General features: G+C 51.5%; 1 protein-coding gene across 1 annotated transcript in view; it reads right to left on the bottom strand.

The window, feature by feature from the left end:
- Positions 1 to 21,775, bottom strand: part of MEST (mesoderm specific transcript) — a 28,050-nt gene that overhangs the window by 3,917 nt on the left and 2,358 nt on the right. Inside the window, exons 2-10 of the mRNA XM_090041507.1 lie at positions 16,419 to 16,573; positions 12,077 to 12,156; positions 10,644 to 10,721; positions 9,715 to 9,851; positions 8,885 to 8,943; positions 8,228 to 8,268; positions 6,548 to 6,618; positions 5,949 to 6,050; positions 978 to 1,054 (exon numbers count right to left, since the gene is read on the bottom strand). Of these exons, the coding sequence (XP_089897633.1) occupies positions 978 to 1,054; positions 5,949 to 6,050; positions 6,548 to 6,618; positions 8,228 to 8,268; positions 8,885 to 8,943; positions 9,715 to 9,851; positions 10,644 to 10,721; positions 12,077 to 12,156; positions 16,419 to 16,573 (800 nt within the window). The remainder of the gene's footprint in view (positions 1 to 977; positions 1,055 to 5,948; positions 6,051 to 6,547; positions 6,619 to 8,227; positions 8,269 to 8,884; positions 8,944 to 9,714; positions 9,852 to 10,643; positions 10,722 to 12,076; positions 12,157 to 16,418; positions 16,574 to 21,775) is intronic.

Raw genomic sequence — 21,775 nt, 5'->3', positions numbered from 1 at the left:
GGGGAGCTCCATGAAAATGGAGGGGTTGTGACTTTGCACCTGTCGCACTGGAACATACAGGCCTGAGCGGACACTAGCAGGGGAACCTCCGCTCCGAAGAAGCTGGGCCACTCCAGCCCTGTCTGCTCTGACAAGCTGGAAATACCCTGGCCCAGCGTGGTTAAAGGAGTAGGCATGCACGCCGTAGCTGTGCAAGGGGGAGGACAAACTCTACGGGGATGAGGAACCTTGCATGGCCTCATCTGTATTCATGGATTAAGTTCAGGAGAGTTTTTAGAAAACTTTTCATATTCCAGGTCAAATGAGCCACAGCAGTTCCGAATCCTCCCGACTGAGCAACACTCAATCGTTCAAACACCATATGTGGCGCTACAGCCAGCAAGTATCCTCCCAAATTAGATACTTGCAGATTCATTTGTGGGCATCCTATGTGCAAACCCAAGCCCAGAGGCTTTGGGCTTCGGATGCCCCTGCATCTCACTTGCCCTTAACCAAAGGCCGCAGGAGCAAGTTAGGGAGGGGTCCCCCATTTCCATAAAGTCGGCATGTAGCCCAGATCCTCCTGCTGGAAGCTGGCAACTGGGAAGCTAATTACAAAACTCGTAGGGCATCATTGTGACCATCTAGCCTAACCTGGACAGCCCAGACCACAGGAGGTCTCAGCTCCTGCTTGAGCTAGGGCATCTCTTTTAGGATGAGCTCAGCAGCACTGAATAATCCCCAGTGACAGAGACTCCACTAACAGCAGTCAGTTCTTCCCATGGTTGTCACCCTCCACCCTATTTTGAGGCCGGATTTGTCCAACTTCAACTTCCAGCCACTGTGGCTGGGGGAAGTGAATAGATTTCCTGTGTCCCAAGGGACCAAAATCCCCGTCTGACCGGGGGAGAAGGTCAGAGCAAGAGGCTGATCGATCCCTGTCTTTGAGACCCCGTGCGAGAAGTTCTCCCAACCTAATAAACCGACTCCCTACTCACGTGGGACGGTGGTGGAGGCCAGAGCCCCAACCCAGCGGTCTCTGTGCTTCTTCCGCTGATTTATGTACTGTAAAATACTAGAGAACAAGAGGATCAGTGAGGGGAGATCTTGGCTGTATTTTCTTTCCCTTCCCCAGTGCAGCCCAATTCAGCAAAAGGGGCTGGCGTCAGAGTCCTGGAGGCTGAAGCCCTCTGCCCCAGAGCAGGTGCTGACTTCTGGACCCGTAGCCCGAGGGCAATGCCTCGGCCTTGTCCTGAGAACAGCATCCCCAAATCTTATGATGCTGCTAGCGTGGGTACCAAGCTGCACTGACAGTGGGGTGGGCACATGGAGACAAACCCTGCCAAGATCAGAGAGCACAGCGCAACGTGTATAGCCCTGACGAGCTGTATCTACCTGGCGCTATCCTGGCTGAGCCTCGGCAGCGGAGGGATCTGCTCTGTGTTGCCTTCTCTTCTTCCTTCAGAGGACTGTGAAGCCCTTTGCATACAAGGTGCTAACCTCTCCTGCCCTGTAAATCAGACATTATCCTTCCTTTTGCATGGACCAGGCAGCCTCAGCCTGAGGGTTGCATATCCAGCACCCTTGGAGGTCCCTTCTGGCCCTATTTCTCTATAATACTATGATGCCTGTTGGTTTCAGTAGGACACACAGTGGCTCAGCACCCCTGGAGCATTCAGTCCCCAAGACTCGCCCAGGGTCACGAACATTTCTTTGGCAGAGCTGGGAACAGCCTGTCTACTCAGCCTTGCTCTGGACCTAACTCTAAGCACTGTCCTCCTTTCTGGATCTCGCCTCAGACTGTCCGAAGGGGCAGTAAAAATAATGCCTGAAAGAGGAGACCAGCTATTCAGAAAAAAAAGCCAAAGATGCTGAGTGAGCTGCACGGTCCCCCACAACACAGCATCCAAGGGACTAACCCCAGACGTCACACGTTGAGTCTATTCAGTAACGCAGGCGGGATCCGATTAGCATCTCCCTGTTTCAGAGGAGGCTTTACCAGGCCTGGATAGCGCACGGCCTGCTCCTCCTGGCCTCGACAGCTGCTCCTGGATGGGACGCTGCTGGCCTCAAGTTTCCAGCAAGCCATTTATGCACCTGGTATTAGTGTTTGGAGCAGTGGCTGAGAGGTGACAAGGAGCGGGAGGTAGGAGATAATGACCGCCGCTGGAGATGGAAGATGACTGCAAAAGGCCCTATCATGTGGCAGCGCCCACGCCCCTGCTGCAAGCATCTTCGCCAGCACTGCGCTCCAGCGGAAACGTGCAACACAACACCACTTCTTTTCACAATAAACCCAGGGAGGCGTGAGCACGTTCCAGCGTCCCAGTCACGGAGCTGGGAACTAGGCCACTTTGCCTTGCCCTCGGTAATCCCAACCGTAACAGGATAATGGTGCTGACCTGCCCAGGTGAAGCACTCGAAGATTCCCGCTATGAGGATGAACCCATTAACCGAAAAGGCTGAGCTCCCCCCTGCCCTAAAAGAGCTGCATGCTACCTGCGAAGTACTGTCCTTCCTGCTGAAACAAGCAGGCCACAGCTGAGCTCAGAGCTGCGGGTTACCACTGAACAAAACCCCAGCTCCTCCACTGCAGCCACCAGTGCAGCTCCCCAAGTCAGGGCCTGAATCGGGATCTGTTGAATGTGCCACTGCTCTTGCGCTGCCTGAAATGAGGTAATTAGCTTGCTGAAAGCGGAGTCGCAGAAAAGCAGATCTGGTAGCTCCTGCAGTCGAACTACCTGACGGACCCTCAGCTCTCAGCTGCCTGCGTGCCTAGGTGGGAAATGGTTTGAGTTTACTGAGGAGGAGGCAGGTATGCAGGTTGTAGCTGTATTGGTCTACAGGAAAAGGCAATTGGGGCTCATGGTAGAGGTGATCTTTTTTATAGCTATCTCCTATAAAAGATATCTATATCTATGAAAGAGATCACCTCTACCATGAGCCCTGATTGCCTTTACCTCTAGACCGATATGGCTACAACCTGGATACCTGGCACATGGAAGATATCAAATTTGAGCCAGTTTTTTTCAAATGAAATCTTCATATTTTCCCAAGGAGGAAGCAACTCGGACCGTCTGAAACCTGAGATCCTGCTCCTGCCTTTGTTTCAAAGTCATTTGCATCACCACAGATCCTCACAGGAGGTGAGAGGCTCCTTACCAGCAAAAAACTGCCACCCAGAGGAGGAGTTTTCCATCAGTCGACTCCTCTGTGAAATCCTATGAAATATGCACTTTCATGTCTACCCAGAAGAACTTTTACAATCTTTTCTCCGATGCCTGATGAAGGGCGTTTGTGCCCGAAAGCTTGCAATTCAACAAGATTTTTGCAAAAAAATGTTGTTGGTCTCATAAAAGAGATCACCTCTACCACGAGCCCCGATTGCCTGAGGAGGAAGCAGCATTAAGGCCCCTTGCGGAGGAGCGAGAGAAGGAAAAAAAGGGACAGTGACATTTGGTTCCACCTTCCTGTGCAGACTGTTCTGAAGACTTCAGAGACCGGAGCAAGCTGGCAAGGAGCTGATACAGCATGCACAGCTCTCTGTTGAGCTAATTAACCATGTTTCCCACCACGCTAACACAGCTTTACTGCTTTAGAGCTGGCTGGGATCCCTCTACACCAGGAGTGCTCGACCCCGGCTGCACGCCACATCTGGCCTGCACAGCTCCGGAAATTTGGAAGTGATGGAGCAGAGGCACCGCTCCCCTGTTGCTGAATGTCCAGACACACAGGGAGTCCTGGAGTGGATGCCCGATCAGGGTCAGGCCTGATGTAGGTGGCTGGGACAGGGCAGCACCAGGCCCACAGGCCCCAATTCTGGTTTGTGGGAGTGGGAGGGGGCAGTGCCCCCTAGGGCCCAAACCCAGCAGGCTGAGGCGGTGTTGGGGCCCAGTCCTGGCATGCAGAGGTGAGACAGGAGGGTCCTGATCCTGATGCGCAGGGCTCCATCCAGCCCGCAGACCAGCTCCAGGACACTCATCCAGCTCACAGAGCCAAAATGTTGAGCGCAGCTGCTCTGAGCAGTGCAGACCTGCCGTTAAGTTGATCTCCTCTCAGCGCCACTCAGAGCAGAGCCTCTGCTACGGGGCTGTGAAGCTGCTTTCTGAAGGCCGCAGCATTTTCCTCCTGGCTCTAAAATTTGCATTTAAAATTGTTCTCAGCTGTTATGACTGCAAAGACCCTTCTGAGCCTGAACAGCTGCACTAAATAAGCTTAGCGAGCAGACTGCACGAGGGATGTACAACTGAATCCAGGGAAAGCCCATGGTGGTCTAACACCCGGCTGGAGATAGGAGTGGGGTTTCTAGGGTAGAAGCCAGCTTTGAAAGCACATTCCTGTCTCATCTTGGCTGAACTGGTCTCAGTTCGGAGAGCTGGCGAGTGCAGCCATCTGGGTCAATCCCATAATCCTCTTATCTCCTCCTTTTGGTGTTGGCTCAGCTCCCACTAGTAGCAGCTAGATCTACGATAAACGGCCAGTGGCAGCGTGGCCAAAGGCTGGGCATCGTAGCCCATCTTCAGAACAAAATAAAAGAGCCATGACTGGTTTTTCTGACCTCCAGCAAGGGAGATCCTCTGACAACATAGTGCAGAGTGAAGAAGGCAAATGCCCAACAGCTGTCCAATCCTAGAGGAAAGATTTTTGCACTGATTTGCCCATTAAAGCGTTGAGTTGAGTTGTCCACTGAGGAGTCACGGATAAGATTCACGGCAGTGTATGTGCCACAGTCGGTTTCTACCTGCAAAAGCTCATGTCTCTCTGAACTAGTTAGTCTCCAAGGTGCCACCTTGCCCTGTCTTCTGTATGAAAAGCACTGCGACAGGGTCCTTTCAACAGCCTCCTTTAAGCTATCACCACACTGGACACTTTATACCTTCCTTATGCCCTACAGATACTGCGTAACGACACCTCACAGCAGCTGGCAAGGGACTGAAGGAGTGCAGTGAGCCCTGTTCCACAGACGCGGCAGCCAAAGATGCCGTGCAGAAGAAAAAGAAGCCATTTTTACAATCTTCCTACAAATCTCTCCCTACAATAAACAGGTTTATGCGAAAAGGCGCCAAAGTGAAACCCAATGAACTGAGGAAGGAGGTGATTTCCTTTCGGGTGTCTGACTTCTGCTTGTTTCCTTCGACTGCCGTGTATCTGCCTCAGCTCCCACACAAACAGCTGGAAGAAAAGCAGTTAAATGAAAGGCAGGGTAGATTTGCACCTTATAGACTTGCTGAATCAGAGGTGCATAAGCAAGCCGTTGCTCACAAGAGCGGGTACCTCTCTGATTCGGTCTGCCTCAGGTGCAAATCTGCCTTGACTTCATGCTAGCATAGCCACCTACCTCTCTGCTCATGTTAAATAACGAGCATTTCCCACCCCTTACCAGTTGAAACAAGAGCTGAAGGGACATAACCTGCACTGCCACATCCTCCAAGGGAAAACTTGAAGCAGAGAAAACCATTCTTGGCACCGAACGTGAACCTCTCAGCTTATCTTGAAGGAAACGACCCATCAGAAAGCAGGAGAAAAAGCATAAACTCCTACCGCATCTCTGGCAGGTAGTTTAAATCAACTTGCCCAAGCCACAGCAGAAGCCAGGGGCAGAGACAGAACTTGGGCATTTCTGCCTCCTAGACCACACACAGATGCTTTCCACCATCCAAGGGGATATTTGTGCTGCTTTGCCCCTCTAAATAGAGCACAGCTCTTCAAACTGCTTCGGTGCGGACTGTGATCTCTCCACAGCCGCTGCCCACCCTAACAGTGCATGGTCCATCTCCCCTTCAGACCTCAATCACTGTGCAACAAGCATCTAACCAGCACACTTTGGCTGGGACTGAGTTGCTGGCTGTTCCTCCTCCACGCTCCATCTACATGCATCCAGGGCTGGGTTTCTGGCAGTGAAAACCTTGGCCACCAAGAGAAGCAGCTGCAGACACGGAGGGGTCAATGGAGAAGTTAAAGGAACACACCTGTCAATGACGAGGTTTCCATCATTGGTCCGGATGGCTGTCCACATGTCCCAGTACTCCGCCTGTGAAGGCTGTGTGTATGGTCCAAAGACTGCCCCAAGCCTGGTGGGGGGAAATATCCAGAGACACATGAAAATCCCTGCAGCATTTCAGGAGACACAGAGGATGGTTTAAATTCTGCCCTGAGCTAGGGGTTAGACCTCCTGAAGGCCCTGCCAGCCCATTTTCCATGGCTCTGTGAAGCTGCTTCAATATAGGACCCAACTCTTATTATTCTTGTGGGGCACCAGAAGTCACCCTCGGGAACAGGACGGTGTCATACCTAGCAGATGTCCTCAAGTGAGCAGTTTTGAAAGTAGGAAAGGGGTTTAAAAAAGATGGGTGTTAAAGGGGGCTTCGCTCAACTGTGGCTCAACACTATGCATCTGCCTCTATTCGTGAGCTGCCCATGGACCCACTGCCTGCACGGGGAGGAATGCGTAAGCACTAGCCATGCAGTGTCTGAAAAGACGCAAGCGGGAGTGTTTTGTGGGTTTCAGTTACTCCGTCCACCTGTCAGGCTAGGCTTGTCTCATACAATAAGTCCAACATCAACTCACCCTCTTGAGAACAGGAAGAAGTTCATTAGCCGGGTGAGAATGGGGGACAGGAAGCCACCGTCCTTGAGAATCTTTGCCAGAAGAAAAAGGAGTAAACGGTCACTAGCACAGACGACGGCAGCTGCTCACCTACGCAGGGGGTCTTTCTTCCAGAAATCCCAGCATCCACATCCGTTCTGTAGCCGTTCTACAGAATCGAGAGTACAATTTCCTCTCTGCCACCGAGTAAATGCACTGCGCCACTACACGTCTCAAAGGTATTAGCGAGCTGCAACAAAGCACCTTCAGCCTACTGATCTCTTGACCCACATGAATTTCCTGCCAACACACTTAGACCAAGGCTTGGAAGAAATGACGAGCTTCTTACAAGCCAGAGACCAACATGGGAGGATTTCCTGATGCTTCAGGAGAGGAAGGAGGGTTTGCTGTCTTGGGGCAGCACCTGGGATGAACAGCTCACCCACGACCGATGTGAATAGGGAGCGGGCTGGCATTCTGGCTTTCACATCAGTGCCTGATAGATCTGGATCTCCCTCCTCCCAAGCCCCTAGTGACTGTTACTGCAAAGAAATAAACGTTTCCTCTTCCATTCCCACTCACCCACAACCTACTGGTCGTAGAAAGAAAGTCTCACTATTGTACCCTTCCCCTGCCATTCAACTGCTGCAAGGGGATTGACATGTCTTTTATTCTACCCTTCCTCCAGCCTCCAGTTTTGGTTCTTCCCCAGGAAATAACTCCTCTGCCTGCCTCTGCTGCTGCTCAGAGCTTTCCAAAGCAAGAGTGTAATGAAGCTGACCTAAGTTTTACCAGTGTTACCCTTGCATATAGACATTGCACATACTCTTGCTCCATAACAGAAGTGAAAGCTGACAGGGCTTTCCTAAGTTTTCACTCTGAGCAGGTGCCAGGGCATGGAGCTGACTCTCCCCAAACTAAGGCAGGCATCACTGGGAAAGGCAGAAAGGCAGGGCAAGGTGGCACCTTAGAGGCAGATCCATTCAGAAAGGCATACGCTTGTGTAGGTGATGACCTGCCTCATCAGATGTCCGCTCATAGCATCTGCCAAAATGAGCTTATGCGTCTCTGAATTAGTTGATAAGGTGCCACCCTGCCTTCAGATTGACATAACTAATCACTTCCCTGTGAAAAACTGTCAGAGGCCAAACTGAAACGGGAGGCAGGGGTTGTGTGATTTCAGAGAAAGCATCGTGAATCTCTGAAACCTAGAGAAATGGTGGTGAAACACTGGCTAGGGTGGTGAAGCACTGGAACGGGTTACCTAGAGCAGTGGTGAAATCTCCATCCTTGAAGGTTTCTAAGGCCCAACTAGACAAAGCCTTGGCTGGGATGATGTAGCTGGGGCTGGTCCTGCTCTGAGCAGGGGTTGCACTAGATGTGACCTCCCGAGGTCCCTTCCAACCCTCATTTTCTAAGATTCTCTAGCTGGTTTTATAACTTCAATACTTCCCCACCACCACCCTCCAAGGGAAACAGATCCAACCATTGCCTGATTTGGGCACTAGCTCTGGACAAACTTGGAGAGAAAACCACCCCCTAGCTCCTGAAGAATTCATGTGTTTCTAAAAGGTCTTCCACATCACGCTAACTTGACCCCACAAGCCTTGCTCCTGACGCGTGAGTCCCGATTCAGTAAAGCTAGACACAGAAGCCACTCACCTTCTGAATGAACCTGGGGTAGTGGGTTTCTGGGAAAATTCCTGAAAGTTTCCAGAGAACGGACACAGTCATTACAACAGCTGCGTTCTGACATTTCCCGGTCCCTCCCCTTCCATCCCTGCAAGCAGCCCAGCAAAAGCATTTGCAACCACCCACTGGGCAGGTGTCACTGAGTCTCAGGCTCCATCATTTCCTCCTGTCATTCATTTTTGTGCGCAGTGCAAGAGGATCTATCTGCTGTCTGCGCTGATGCCTTTGCTACAGATAGCAGAAGGCCCAGCCAGGCACCAGTTACCTAGCCCTCCTCTGGTTTATGACAAGCCATTCCCTTTTCCTGGCATGAGTCATTTTTGGTGCTGTTCAGGGCACTGCCCTCATACCCCAAAGACTAAAGCTTCCATCTATGCATAAATGAGACAAAGCAGTGAAAGCTTCTCCTCACTGCTGCACCAACAGACTTCAGCACTATCCCCCAGGGACCTCTCTGGGGACAAGAGGAGAGCTCAGCGACCCTGGCCCACTCAGTCCTCAGCATCCATGATTAAACGTCCAACAAAAGGGCCGATCGGCAGTCTCCCTAGAGATGTTCCCTATTCACTGGCAAGCAGGCTGAGACCCACCAATGCATGCCCTGTTATTCTAAACAAGAACCGTTACCTCCATTGGACAAACAGAGGCTGTTGATCAAGATGCTTCCAGTTTTATTATGTTCGTACCTGGGGAGAGCAAACCAAAATGCTGAGTTAGATTCCTTGCTGGTTCCACAAAGAGACCAAGCAACAGATCACAGTGATGCTGCTATGTCAGGAAACAAATCTGGGAAGCAAAGTTCCTCAAGAGACAGGGCTGCAGCCGTAAGAATAGGAATAGCCGTGTTCCAAGTACCCGACATGGCCCTCCGTCTCCGAACAACTCAGCCGCAGGACTTTAACCCCTGTTCGGACACTTGGAAACCCCTGCCACTGACTTGCCTCACTCCGAGCAGAGGAGCAAAAGGCAAAATATTGCTACCTGCTGCAATATTTTCTGACGGGGACAAAACGTGTTTGCCTCAGAGTCCTTGGACCTGCAAACAACCATGCACTGGGGTTTCACACTGGCCCTAGTCACCAGGGACTGACAGAAGCTCTTGGCTTGTGAAGACTTGCCTCATGCACTCGTTGTGGCCTGGATAAACCTCCAGGTTCCAAAGGCCGAGAAGCAAGATAAGCAAATAGCGTGGCAAATAGCTAGACAAGGCCTCAACTACTGCACCTGGGAATTCATCTCCCGCTGAAGTCAATGGCGGCCGTATCTGAGCTTCCTTCCATCTATCAATCTGCACCCATCAGCAGAGCATCCCACCGCCACCTCCAGCCAACACGCCCATACGTGGGATGGGGAAAAGAGGGGGCTCTGCACCATTTACTTTTACTTAGCTTCAGGGAATTAGACCCTAGGAGGAGAGGACGATGAAGAGCATTCAGAGCTTTAGTGCTTCCAGTGACCTGTGGAGGAGCTCCTGCGCGACCGTGTCCCCATAGTCATGAGATAGGAGGTTGATCCTGTGGTTTCGCAGGCCCAAGTGCCCCACCAGCCTCTCAACAATGTTGGCTTGCTCGAAAATGGAATAGCGATGGGGCCGCTGTTTAGGAAGCAAAGCGAGAGAGTGGTTGTGTGACTTCATTCATCAGCTAAATACAAATGGGGTGTTTTTTTTAATGGGCCAGCAGCAGCCCCTGTATAACCACATTCAGCACCTGGCCATGTCTGACGTGCAGATGTTCACGGACAAATGCAGACATCCTCCAAGCCCAGAACTGAAAGCCAACAGCTTGAGGTCTCATCTCAGTCCCTGCCAATTTACTTTGTGCCCACAGGCACAGGCACGTGGTCAGTTTGCCTCTGTAGAAGGGAGATAACAAAACTCCCTCGGAGGATCTGTGATGTGTGAAACACTTGCAAGAGGATGAGCTAAGTGCTTTTCAATTTGCTCAGCAATTTGTTTGCAAAGCTACACCTACTCTAATGTAATTCCAAGCAGGTAGCCTGGAGCTACCACTTTATCTGCCCCAAGTCTCTTTAATAGATCAAGCAGAGCAAGCCATGCTTTGGAGATGAGTCAACATCCCAAGAGAACATGGTCACTTTGGGCAGGCTGTATCGTGTCCCATTTCTGACATTTGATTTTTCTACCTTTTTAATTTAACAATTCCTATCTTTCTTTCTGTTCTGAAAAAATGAATACAACAACAATAGCCTTAAGGCAAGAGAAAGGCTGAAAGCAATCTGAGAGATGAACAGATGCCAGCATTCACGACTAAATAAAAGCCATCCTTCCAAACCCATCTGTGCAATTCCGGTTGTCTGGATGAGCTTTGGTCTTTACATTCATTTTCCGAAAGGAACTGCGGACTCATCCGTCAGGACTACTTACTGGCTTGTCACTGAAACCAAATCCCACAAAATCCAGGGCGATCACTCTGTGAAACCGCTGAGTCAGCCCTTCCCAAATCTGTGAAAAGAACAGGGAAGGGAGGGAGGGAGGGAGGGGGAGGAAAATCAGCCACAGAAGCAGCCACATTCATATCCCTGGAGCCTGGACAGATCTACACTGCCATATTCCTCACAGCTCCCCTCTAGGTCCTATTTTGTGCACACAAACTGAATGGCAGGGGATATTCTCCACTGGAAGAAGCCAACACATCTTGTAAAGAGTTACTTGTCCTCTCCTGCAGTGGGGTTTTGCCAGGCTGGCAAACCAGAGGGTGCTCTCTGCTTCTGAGCTTCCTTCTCTCATAAGACCTGATTCTGCAGATATCATATTTTCCGGTATACAATATGCTCCCAAATAAAACAGGCACCTTGCTTTTGGAAGGCAGAACATAGGAAAAAAGATACGTTCAGAGTCATTGCAGACTGTGTGACGTAGAGGAAGTCTTCCTGGGAACGTGGCACCAGACTGTCTCCTGCAAAGCCAGACTTCCTGGGCACTGCGTGCTTCCAGAAGGACTTACCAAGGCAATTCCTTGGTAGTGCACCTCAGCCCACCGTGTCTCTGGTCACTGTGGTAGTGACCTCCCTTCCCACCCTTCTCCAACCTCATTGCAACAAAAAACAGTGGCACATATTTAAAAGGTTCAAGGGTTAGGGTTAGGGAGCTTGGTTTTTTTTATATCACAGTAGCCCCTCCCCGTCAGAGGCCATTACAAAGTTATCTCTAGAAGACGTATTCATGTTCCCATAGGTCACAAAAGAGACACCTCCACCTCGCCCTTCATCAGCAGGAGATGGACCAGCTGGGTGGCCAAAGATGAATTTGGATCTCACAAAACCCAGCTTCTAAGGGTGTTTCCCTGAAAGCTACACATTTAAGTGGTACATTTATGGAAAAAAACGTGGGGCTTTCAAGTAGGAACGACCACTTAAAGCATGGGATAAAAGTGCAGGAGTGGGAGGACTGAGGGATTAATGAGGAGTAGAAAAGACTTTCCGGAAAGGTGGGAGTGTAAGGCACATGAAATGGGTACAGTGTTTTGCGCACAGGGGACATCAGACTAGAAGGCAGGAAAAAAGCAGAAGATGAAGGAAGGAGCGAAAGAGATGTATATGTGATACGCTGGTCACAGCTTTACAGCACTAGCACACTATTGTGGGAGGGTAGGTAACTTGAAGGGGGCTGGACAAAAACACTGCCATAGTCTAAGGCTCGTGGTACCACAAAGGGAGAAGTCCCGTCGTTCTGCGATCTCTCCCCCACGATTCACCCATCAGACGCTCCCCTGGGAGGTCTCCCTCGAGTTCCCAGGGAAAGCACAAATGGCTGGTTTGACTCGCACAGTCCCCACTCTGCTTGCGTGTTCCTCTCACCTTGTACCAGTCGTAGCTGGAGGTTGGGAAGCCGTGCAGGAGAATGACGATGTCAGAGCTGCCGACTGCACCCGTCGAATCTGGGGCGAGAACAGGACACCGGTGAGATGCACCATCATCCCAAAGAGACCTTTGAAATAGCTTCACGGGGGAATGTAACAGTGTCCTAATGCTAACAGCAACCGAGTGCTGCTAACACGGACCCAGTTGGTGCCTGACTAATAATCAGCTACGCTGTTCACGGAGCTCCATCACAGTACCCACCTGTAGAGCCTCACACAAAACCCAAGACCCTGCCACTCCGAGAAAACTCAACAGGTACGAACCCTGTCACCAGGGCTTTTGTTCCCCAGGCACCGGATGGAGATAGTCTACACTGCGCACAAGACAGTGCCAAGGGGGGCTCTCCGCTCGAGGCTATCGCACCTGTCTGCTTACACCCACAACCTCAGGGGTACTCAGAGTCTCTTTCCGTTTCCACAGCACCTTTCCTCCATAAGGATCTCCCTGCTCTAGGCATGCTGAAATGGATGAGGGAGCTGTAGTACGAGACCGCTTTACCAGCCATTCATGTACAGCCACTTCCGGCATGAACTGTAGCAGCAGCCAGAGGTGTATGGGAGGAAGCAGACAATACCCCCAGTGTCTTGGGGAGCATGTATATGCTGTGGAGCTGTCATTACAACTAGGATCAGGCCAGACCAGTGGGGCTAACCTTGCTGCTCTTGAGAAAAGCGCCCTGGGATCTTAAAGGATAAAGAGGATGTAACTATTATGTCTCATTTGCCAGGACAGTGTCTCCAGCAGCACAGCATTGCCTTCCACCACGCACACAAAGGTCAGCTTGTCATTGGGGTTTCCTACCAGTTGGCTTCAGACTCATTTTAGCTTCCCCCTTTGCACTGGGCTCGTGCCTGGGGGAGCCCAGCAGAGCTCCAGGCCATCCCCCGCCAGGCTGAAGGGAGAGCACCTCTGTCATCTCACCCATTTCCCATCCGTTCCCCCTGCCTCCTGTCCCCGTTTGACTCCGGATCCCTCTGCCCTCCCAAGCATTTTGTGCGTCTCTCAAATTTTGACCATTTTTGTTTTTTGCTTGTCACACCTCTCACCCTGATCCGCCCCATGTCTCCTTGCATGTCTCTTCCTTGCTCCCCTCTGGGTTCTTCAATTCCTCTTTTTCTCACTGTTTCCTCCCACCACCACCCTCCCTCACAACGTGTGCCTAATAAGGGGTCTCCCCTCCCTGCCTAGCCACTAGCTTCCTACACACCCTCTATCCAGCAGCGTTCAAGATGCTGCTCTTTGAATCTGCCTGTGAATCTTTAGCACTACCTGGTGCCACCACCATGGAGAAGGGCCTAAAGGCCCAGCAGCAACGGGCTGCAACAAAACTCCAACTAGCTACAAGTACCAAGGACAATAAAAAGTCCTTTTTCAGATATGTGGGGAGACAGAGGAAAAGCAAGGGCAACATTGGACCCCTGCTGAACCAGATGGGACAACTGATGCCAAGGAAAAGGCCAACCTATTAACTGGTACTTTGCGTCGGTCTTTCATCAGTCCCACAGGACGCCCATGCCCATGACAGGACAGGGACGCCCAGGTGAGAGAGATCCCCTGCCCTCCATCAACACTGACCTCATGAAGGAACACCTTGACAGGCTGGATACCTTCAAGTCAGCCGGCCCTGACGGTTTACACCCAAGGGTACTCAAGGAGCTGGTAAGCGTCATAGCCCAGCCCTCGACACGAACCTTCAAGAGCTCCTGGCGCTCTGGTGAAGTGCCCGAAGACTGGAAGAAGGCCGACGTGGTGCCGATCTTCAAGAAAGGGAGGAAAGTGGATCTGGCAAAATATAGGCCCATCAACCTGACTTCTATTCTGGGGAAGGTCTTAGAAAAGTTTATTAAAGAGGCCATCCTTGAGGGACTGGCCCAGGCTAACGTCCTGAGGGACAGCCAGCACGGGTTTGTTGCAGGTAGGTCTTGTCTGACCAATCTCATTCCTTCTGTGACCAGGTGACCTATCACCTGGACAAGGGAGAAGAGATTGATGTCATATATCTTGACTTCAAAAAAGCCTTTGATCTGATATCCCATGATCACCTCTTGGCCAAACTGCCCAGTTGTGGCCTTGGCTCCACCACGATCCGCTGGCTGGGAAACTGGCTCCGTGGTCGGACCCAGAGGGTTGTAATCGATGGCAGTCACTCATCGTGGTGCCCTGTGACCGGTGGGGTCCCTCAAGGCTCTGTCCTGGGACCCATCCTGTTCAACATCTTCATTAACGATGTGCACATTGAAGTCAGGAGTGGACTGGCCAAGTTCGCTGATGACACCAAACTTTGGGGCAAAGCATCCACGCCAGAGGACAGGCGGGTGATCCAGGCTGACCTGGACAGGCTCGGCAAATGGGCGGACGAGAACCTGATGGTGTTTAACACCGAAAAATGCAAGGTTCTCCACCTTGGGAGGAAAAACCTGCAGCATCCTTATAGGCTCGGCAGTGCTACACTGGCTAGCACTATGGATGAAAGGGACTTGAGGGTCATGATTGACCACAAGATGAACACGAGCCTTCACTGTGATGCTGCAGCTAGTAAAGTGAGCAAAACGCTGGCTTGCATCCATAGATGTTTCTCGAGCAAATCCCAAGATGTCATTCTCCCCTTGTACTCGGCCTTGGTGAGGCCGCAGCTGGAGCCCTACGTCCAGTTTTGGGCTCCACAACTCAAAAAGGATGTTGAGAAGCTTGAGAGAGTCCGGAGGAGAGCCACGCGCATGATCAGAGGTCAGGAAAACAGACCTTACGACGACAGGCTGAGAGCCATGGGGCTGTTTAGCCTGGAAGGGACCAGGCTCAGGGGTGATCTGGTGGCCACCTGTAAGTTTACCAGAAGTGCTCACCAGTATCTGGGGGAATGTTTGTTCACCAGAGGGCCCCAAGGGATGATGAGGTCGAACAGTTATAAACTACTACAAGACCATGTCAGGCTGGACATAAGGAAGAATTTCTTTCCTGTCCGAGCCCCCAAGGTCTGGAACAGCCTGCCAGCGGAGGTGATTCAAGCACCTACATTCATAGTTTCATAGTTTTAGTTTCTAGGGTCAGGAGGGACCTGAGTAGATCATCTAGTCCAACCCCCTACCATGGCAGGAAAGGGTACTGGGGTCAAACGACTCCAGCAAGATGTTCATCCAGCCTCCAATTAAAAACCCCCAGGGTAGGAGCCTGCACCACTTCTCTTGCAAGTTGGTTCCAGGCCCTAGCCACCCTGACCGTGAAGTCGCGCCTCCTGATGTCTAGCCTGAATCTCCCCTCTGCCAGCTTGTGACCGTTATTCCTGGTCACTCCTGGCGGTGCCCGGGGGAACAGGGACTCCCCCAGTGCCTGCTGGTCCCCTCTGACTAGTTTGTAACAGGCCACTAGATCCCCCTCAGCCTTCTCTTGTGGAGGCTGAACAGGTTCAGGTCCCGCAGTCTCTCAATGTAGGGTCTGCCCTGCAGTCCCCGGATCATGCGTGCGGCCCTCCGCTGGACCCTTTCAATGTTGTCCACATCCCTCCTGAAATGGCGCGCACAGAACTGGACGCAGTACTCCAGCTGTGGCCTGCCCAGTGCTGCATAGAGGGGGAGGATCACCTCCCTGGACCTGCTCGAGATGCATCTGTGGATGCATGACAAGGTGCGGTTGGCCTTCCTGACTGCCTCTCCACACTGCCGGCCCATGTTCATCTTGGAGTCAATGATGACTCCAAGATCCTTTTCCACCTCTGTGCTGAAAAGAGGGGAGTTCCCCAACCTGTAGGTATGGTGCCAGTTGTTCCTCTCCAGGTGCATCACTTTGCACTTGTCTGTGTTGAATCCCATCCTGTTCTCATCCGCCCACCCTTGTAACCTGTCTAGGTCCAATTGTAGCCTGTTGCTTCCTTCTGGCGTGCCCACATCCCCCCACATCTTAGTGTCATCAGCATATTTGAACAGGGTGCTTTTTACCCCCTCGTCCAAATCACCGATGAAGATGTTGAACAGTGCAGGCCCAAGGACTGAGCCCTGCGGGACCCCACTGCCCACATCCAGCACTAGGTCCATTGAACGCCTTCAAAAGAAATTTGGATGCTTATCTTGCTGGGATCCTATGACCCCAGCTGGACTCGATGATCTTCCGAGGTCCCTTCCAGGCCTGATGTCTATGAAATCTATGAGCAACAAGGCACTTTTGGCACTAAAGAGGTCTGATGATGTGCCTCCTGTGGAGCTGGGTGATCACAGGCTGTGGACTACCCGACTGAGCAGACATGCCAGAGGCTCCACAGAGGATGCAGAGCTCCGGCAAACCTCACCTCTGTAGAAGATGTTCTGGGCCTTGTAGGTGAAGTATCCTCCCGACGATCTCCATGAGTGAAGGGCTGGGGACAGTTTTGGGGGAGGGATGTGCAGGTAGACAGCCAGAAGCGGCACACTTAGAAGCCCCACCTGTATCCACCACTCTTTCATCCTGCAGGAGAACATGTGCACAGGGTTAGCAGGCCCCACACACTTTACCCGGCTTAAGGGGCCACATCAAGCTTCCCCGTGTCCACCTCGTTCTGCCCCATCCATCAGTTCAGGCTGACAACCCCAACGACCCAGCAACCCCCGGGAACACGCTTTCATACTTTCCAAGACTCTGATCCTCACATTCTTCAGGTATTAAGGCAGGTTTGTTTCAAAACTTTTAGGCTGCTGTTAAAGTTTTATATTTCCCACAAAACAAGAGGCCCAGTGCATCATAAGAGGTACCAAACTGAGCGACTGGGTAGCAACTACAAGGTGATGCCGGCTGCTCCCAAATGAATGCAGCCCTCTTCTGATCATTGACATAGCGCTGAGCTTTTTACCTCCTTGAAGTAATAGGAATTCACCAACTCATCAGTAGCCTTGTCTACGCTGGAGGATTTTGTTGTGCTTGCTGCGGATGAAGAAAAGTAAGAGCACTTTGGCATGGAAGAGGTTACTGGACTCCTAATGATCAGAGCAGGATTATAGGAGGGAAGATAAGCTGGGTCAGAGAAAGCTATCATAGGGAAAGGGTTGTTGATTGTAGCTGTGTTGGTCTGAGGACATAGGCAGACAAGGTTCTTTGGGTAGATATATTTTAAAAAGTTTTGGCGTTGCAGCTGGGCCGTTGGAATAGCTCTTTCCAGGACAGCCCCACAACGCCCCTGCTGTCCCTTCCACAGCCACGCTACACAGCATCCCCTGTATGCTCGTATCGACCGTGGAGCTGCCGTGGTTTCTCTCATTTAATGCTGCTAAATGCTTTGCTAGATAAGGTACAATGCAACCATCCTCACGCCTTTCTTGCCCTTATATCTCACATGGTACCTGTGACCTTCCATAGTTCACCATTTAAGACATTTGGCAGGTATCTCTTCTCTGTAGATCGCTACCACTGCAAACCCCCTGCTTCCTGGATCTGAGCCGGGCATGAGATAGGCATCCATATTGCAGTAACGCTATGAAGACCACAAAAGAGCTTGTTGAACAGGCCTGCAATAGTTGCAACCACTCGTACGGACAACCTGTGGCTACAAATTACAGGCTGCATTGAGCAGAGAGAAGCTGGGAAAACAGGATTTCCTTCTTGAGCAACCACTGCTGGCTAATACAGCACGTACAGCCGTACGCCACTAGTACTGTTCAGGCTATCTCCCACGGTTACACCAGCAATCCTAGCAGTGATAACGCGATGGGAGGAAATGTCCCGAATGTTTGTTTCGAGGCAGCCTACTTCACCAGTTCAAACCCAGCCCAGGTCAATAATGAGCTATCATCTGTTTCCTGCTCTATATTCTTCCAGGCGTTTCATCTTCTTCACTTGTATGGAAAAAAAAATTAGGTGCATCCCAAATACAGCTCTAATGGGAGCAGGACTTTGCCCTGTGCACCATTATTTATGCTGTGTGGCTATCTGGTATAGTTGCAATGCAGTAAATAGCTCTTCACGGCTCTACTCAGGGATTGTAGCCAACGGCAAGGGACACTTATTCATTTAACTGCTGCGTCTATCTCCTGCCAATGCTCTCAGCACCTCTGCTGCCATGAAGTCTTAACTCAACACATTTAAAAGAAAAGACTCCTCTTACTTTTAAATCATGCTGGTTATTTAAAAAAGGTCCTTCTACAAAGGTGTCAAGTCCCACTCCCAGCTCCAGGTTTCACAACCAATCCTTTGAAACGTGGTTGTTCTGGCACCCTTTGCTATTCCAATTTTGCCACGTCCCACTCCAACCCCTTAACTTGGTCAATGCAGCTCCACCCAGACCGTCCCAAGGCACAGCTATCCCAATCCCTCACATCCACACGTGTACACCTTCACTCCTATTCTGCAACACCCGCTGCCATTTCACATGCCAACACCCACACGGCTTTGCTAACGCTCCTCCCTTCCGTAACATGCAGCAACTCAGCAACTCCTGTTATTCCAGTTTCACGTGCAGCTCTTCCTGGTGCTCCTCAGTCTTGCCTTGCTCCTACCTTTCACGGTCAGGACTCCATGCAAACCGAGTTACCGCTGCAATGGTTTAACACTTTGCTATTTCAAATATACTTTACACTAGCTTTGCAAAAGGGCCATTAGGAAATGAAGCAAGCAACTCAAAAGTTGCACTTTTCCACACCCATGTTGCTGAATACTCACAGCACCGTCCTGATCCTGGCAATTATTTTCTCTGCTGAGTAAATTTAATGCAGTTATATGTGTATGTGTGTGTACCCATGTGTGTATATGTTAGGGTTACCATACCGTATGTCCAGGTCTCTTTTTTGGACCCCTGTGCTGTGTCTGAGCGGGTTTTTGAAATAAGAGCAAATGTCCAGGTTTTCTGCTGTCCCTGGCCTGCTGCTTGGGGCTGGGAACAGCGGGCAAGGCGACTGGCTGTTGGGGGGCACATACTCCGCACATGGGCTCCAGCAACCCCGGGGAGAGTGAGCGAGTGTGTGTGAGAGAGCGAGTGGGCGCGTGCAATGCGGGAGCTGCTTGGGCAGCAGGGCAAGGGGCTGCAGGTCAGGAGTGAGGGGCACCATGCATGTGACTGCCCCCCTGACAGGTGTCCTCTTTTTTGGACCTGGAAATATGGTCACCTATAACATATATGGTATGTATACCTTGCGTGTGTATATATGTGTGCGTGCAGGGGTGGAGGTTGGATAACAGCTTTCAAATATCTGCAGGGTGATTATAAAGAGTTTCATAGTTTCATAGTTTCACAGACATTAGGGCTGGAAGGGACCTCGGGAGATCATCGAGTCCAGCCCCCTGCCCAAAGGGCAGGAAGGCACCTGGGGTCACAGGATCCCAGCAAGATAAGCATCCAATTTACTCTCGAAGGTGTTCAATGTAGGTGCTTGAACCACCTCCGCTGGCAGACCGTTCCAGACCTTGGGGGCTCGGACAGTAAAGAAATTCTTCCTTATGTCCAGCCTGAAACGGTCTTGCAGGAGTTTGTGACCGTTCGACCTCATCATCCCTTGGGGCGCTCTGGTGAACAGACGTTCCCCCAGATCCTGGTGGTCACCCCTGAGAAACTTATAGGTGGCCATCAGATCACCCCTGAGCCTACGCTTTTCCAGGCTAAAGAGTCCCGTGGCTCTCAGCCTGTCATCGTAAGGTCTGTTTTCCTGACCTCTGATCATGCACGTGGCTCTCCTCTGGACTCTCTCAAGCTTCTCCACATCCTTTTTGAATTGTGGAGCCCAAAACTGGACGCAGTACTCCAGCTGCGGCCTCACCAAGGCCGAGTACAAGGGGAGAATGACGTCCTGGGATTTGCTGGAGAAGCATCTATGGATGCACGCCAGCATTTTGGTCACTTTACTAGCTGGAGCATCGCATTGGAGGCTCACGTTCATCTTGTGGTCAATGATGACCCCCAAGTCTCTTTCTTCTGTAGTGCTAACCAATGTAGCACTGCCGAGCCTATAAGCATGCTGCAGGTTTTTCCTCCCAAGGTGGAGAATGCTGCATTTTTCGGTGTTAAACACCATGAGGTTCTCGTCCGCCCATTTGCTGAACTTGTCCAGGTCAGCCTGGATCGCCCGCCTGTCCTCTGGCGTGGATGCTTTGCCCCAAAGTTTGGTGTCATCGGCGAACTTGGCCAGTCCACTCCTGACTCCAATGTCCACATCGCTAATGAAGATGTTGAACAGTATGGGTCCCAGGACAGAGCCTTGAGGGACCCCACTGGTCACAGGGCACCACGATGAGTGACTGCCATCAATCACAACCCTCTGGTTCCGACCACAGAGCCAATTTCCCAGCCAGCGGATCGTGGTGGAGCCAAGGCCACAACTGGCCAGTTTGGCCAAGAGGTGATCATGGGATACCAGATCAAAAGCTTTTTTGAAGTCAAGATATATGACATCAATCTCTTCACCCTGGTCCAGGTGATAGGTCACCTTGTCATAGAAGGAAATGAGATTGGTCAAACAAGACCTACCCGCAACAAACCCGTGCTGGCTGTCCCTTAGGATGTTAGCCTGGGCCAGTCCCTCAAGGATGGCCTCCTTAATAAACTTTTCTAAGATCTTCCCCAGGATAGAAGTCAGGCTGATGGGCCTGTAGTTAGCCGGATCCACTCTCCTCCCTTTCTTGAAGATCGGCACCACATTGGCCTTCTTCCAGTCTTCGGGCACTACACCAGAGTGCCAGGAGCTCTCGAAGACCCGTGCCAGGGGCTGGGCTATGACGCTCGCCAGCTCCTTGAGTACCCTGGGGTGCAGGTTGTCAGGGCCGGCTGACTTGAAGGTCTCCAGCTTCTCAAGGTGTTCCTTCACGAGGTCAGCATTGATGGAGGGTAGGGGATCCCCATCACCCGGATCTCCCTGTCCCGTAGCAGGCATGGGCGTCCCATGGGACTGATGAAAGACTGATGCAAAGTACCTACTTAATAGGCTGGCTTTTTCCTGGGCGTCAGTTGTCAGTTGCCCCATCTGGTTTAGCAGGAGTCCAACATTGCCCTTGCTTTTCCTCCGGCTCCCCACATATCTGAAAAAGGACTTTTTGTTGTCCCTGATGCCTGAAGCTAGTTGGAGTTCAGTTGCAGCCTTGGCTTTCCTGGTTTGCTCCCTGCAGGACCGGACCAGCGCGGAGTAATCCTCCTCGGAGGTGAATCCCGTCCTCCATCCTTTGTAGGCTTTCCTTTTTAGCCGCAGGAGGTCCGCTAGGTCCCTGGAGAGCCAGGGGTGCTGCTGTGCCTTCTTGCTGCCTTTCCTCCGTGTTGGGATAGATTTAGCTTGTGCATTGAGGATCGCTTCCTTGAGAAGCAACCACTCTTCTTGAACTCCCATCTCCCTGGGGTCATGGTCCCTGAGGGCCTGACCGACTAGCCTCTTGAGCTTGTCAAAGTCGGCTTTTCTGAAGTCAAGGACTTCTGTGTTGCTGACTGACTTGCCAGCTTTACGGCGGATGGTGAAGGTGATCAGCTCGTGGTCGCTGTCACCCAGCTTCCCATCGGCCACTAGGTCGCCGATTAGGTCGTCCCCCGTAGCCAGTACCAGGTCGAGCAGCGCTTTGCCTCTCGTTGGCCCACAGACTTCTTGAGTCGGGTAGAGGTCATCCACGCACGAGAGAAAGCTTTGCGACCGCTCGGATTTTGCTGAGTGATCTTCCCACGAGATGTCCGGGTAATTGAAGTCACCCATGACCACCAAGGTCCTG

Source organism: Crocodylus siamensis, chromosome 4 (genome assembly GCF_052110815.1).
Source record: "Crocodylus siamensis isolate JL-2025a chromosome 4, ASM5211081v1, whole genome shotgun sequence".
Classification (NCBI taxonomy): domain Eukaryota; kingdom Metazoa; phylum Chordata; order Crocodylia; family Crocodylidae; genus Crocodylus; species Crocodylus siamensis.
The sequence above is the reverse complement of the archived record's forward strand: the minus strand, read 5'-3'. Positions and strand labels throughout refer to the sequence as shown.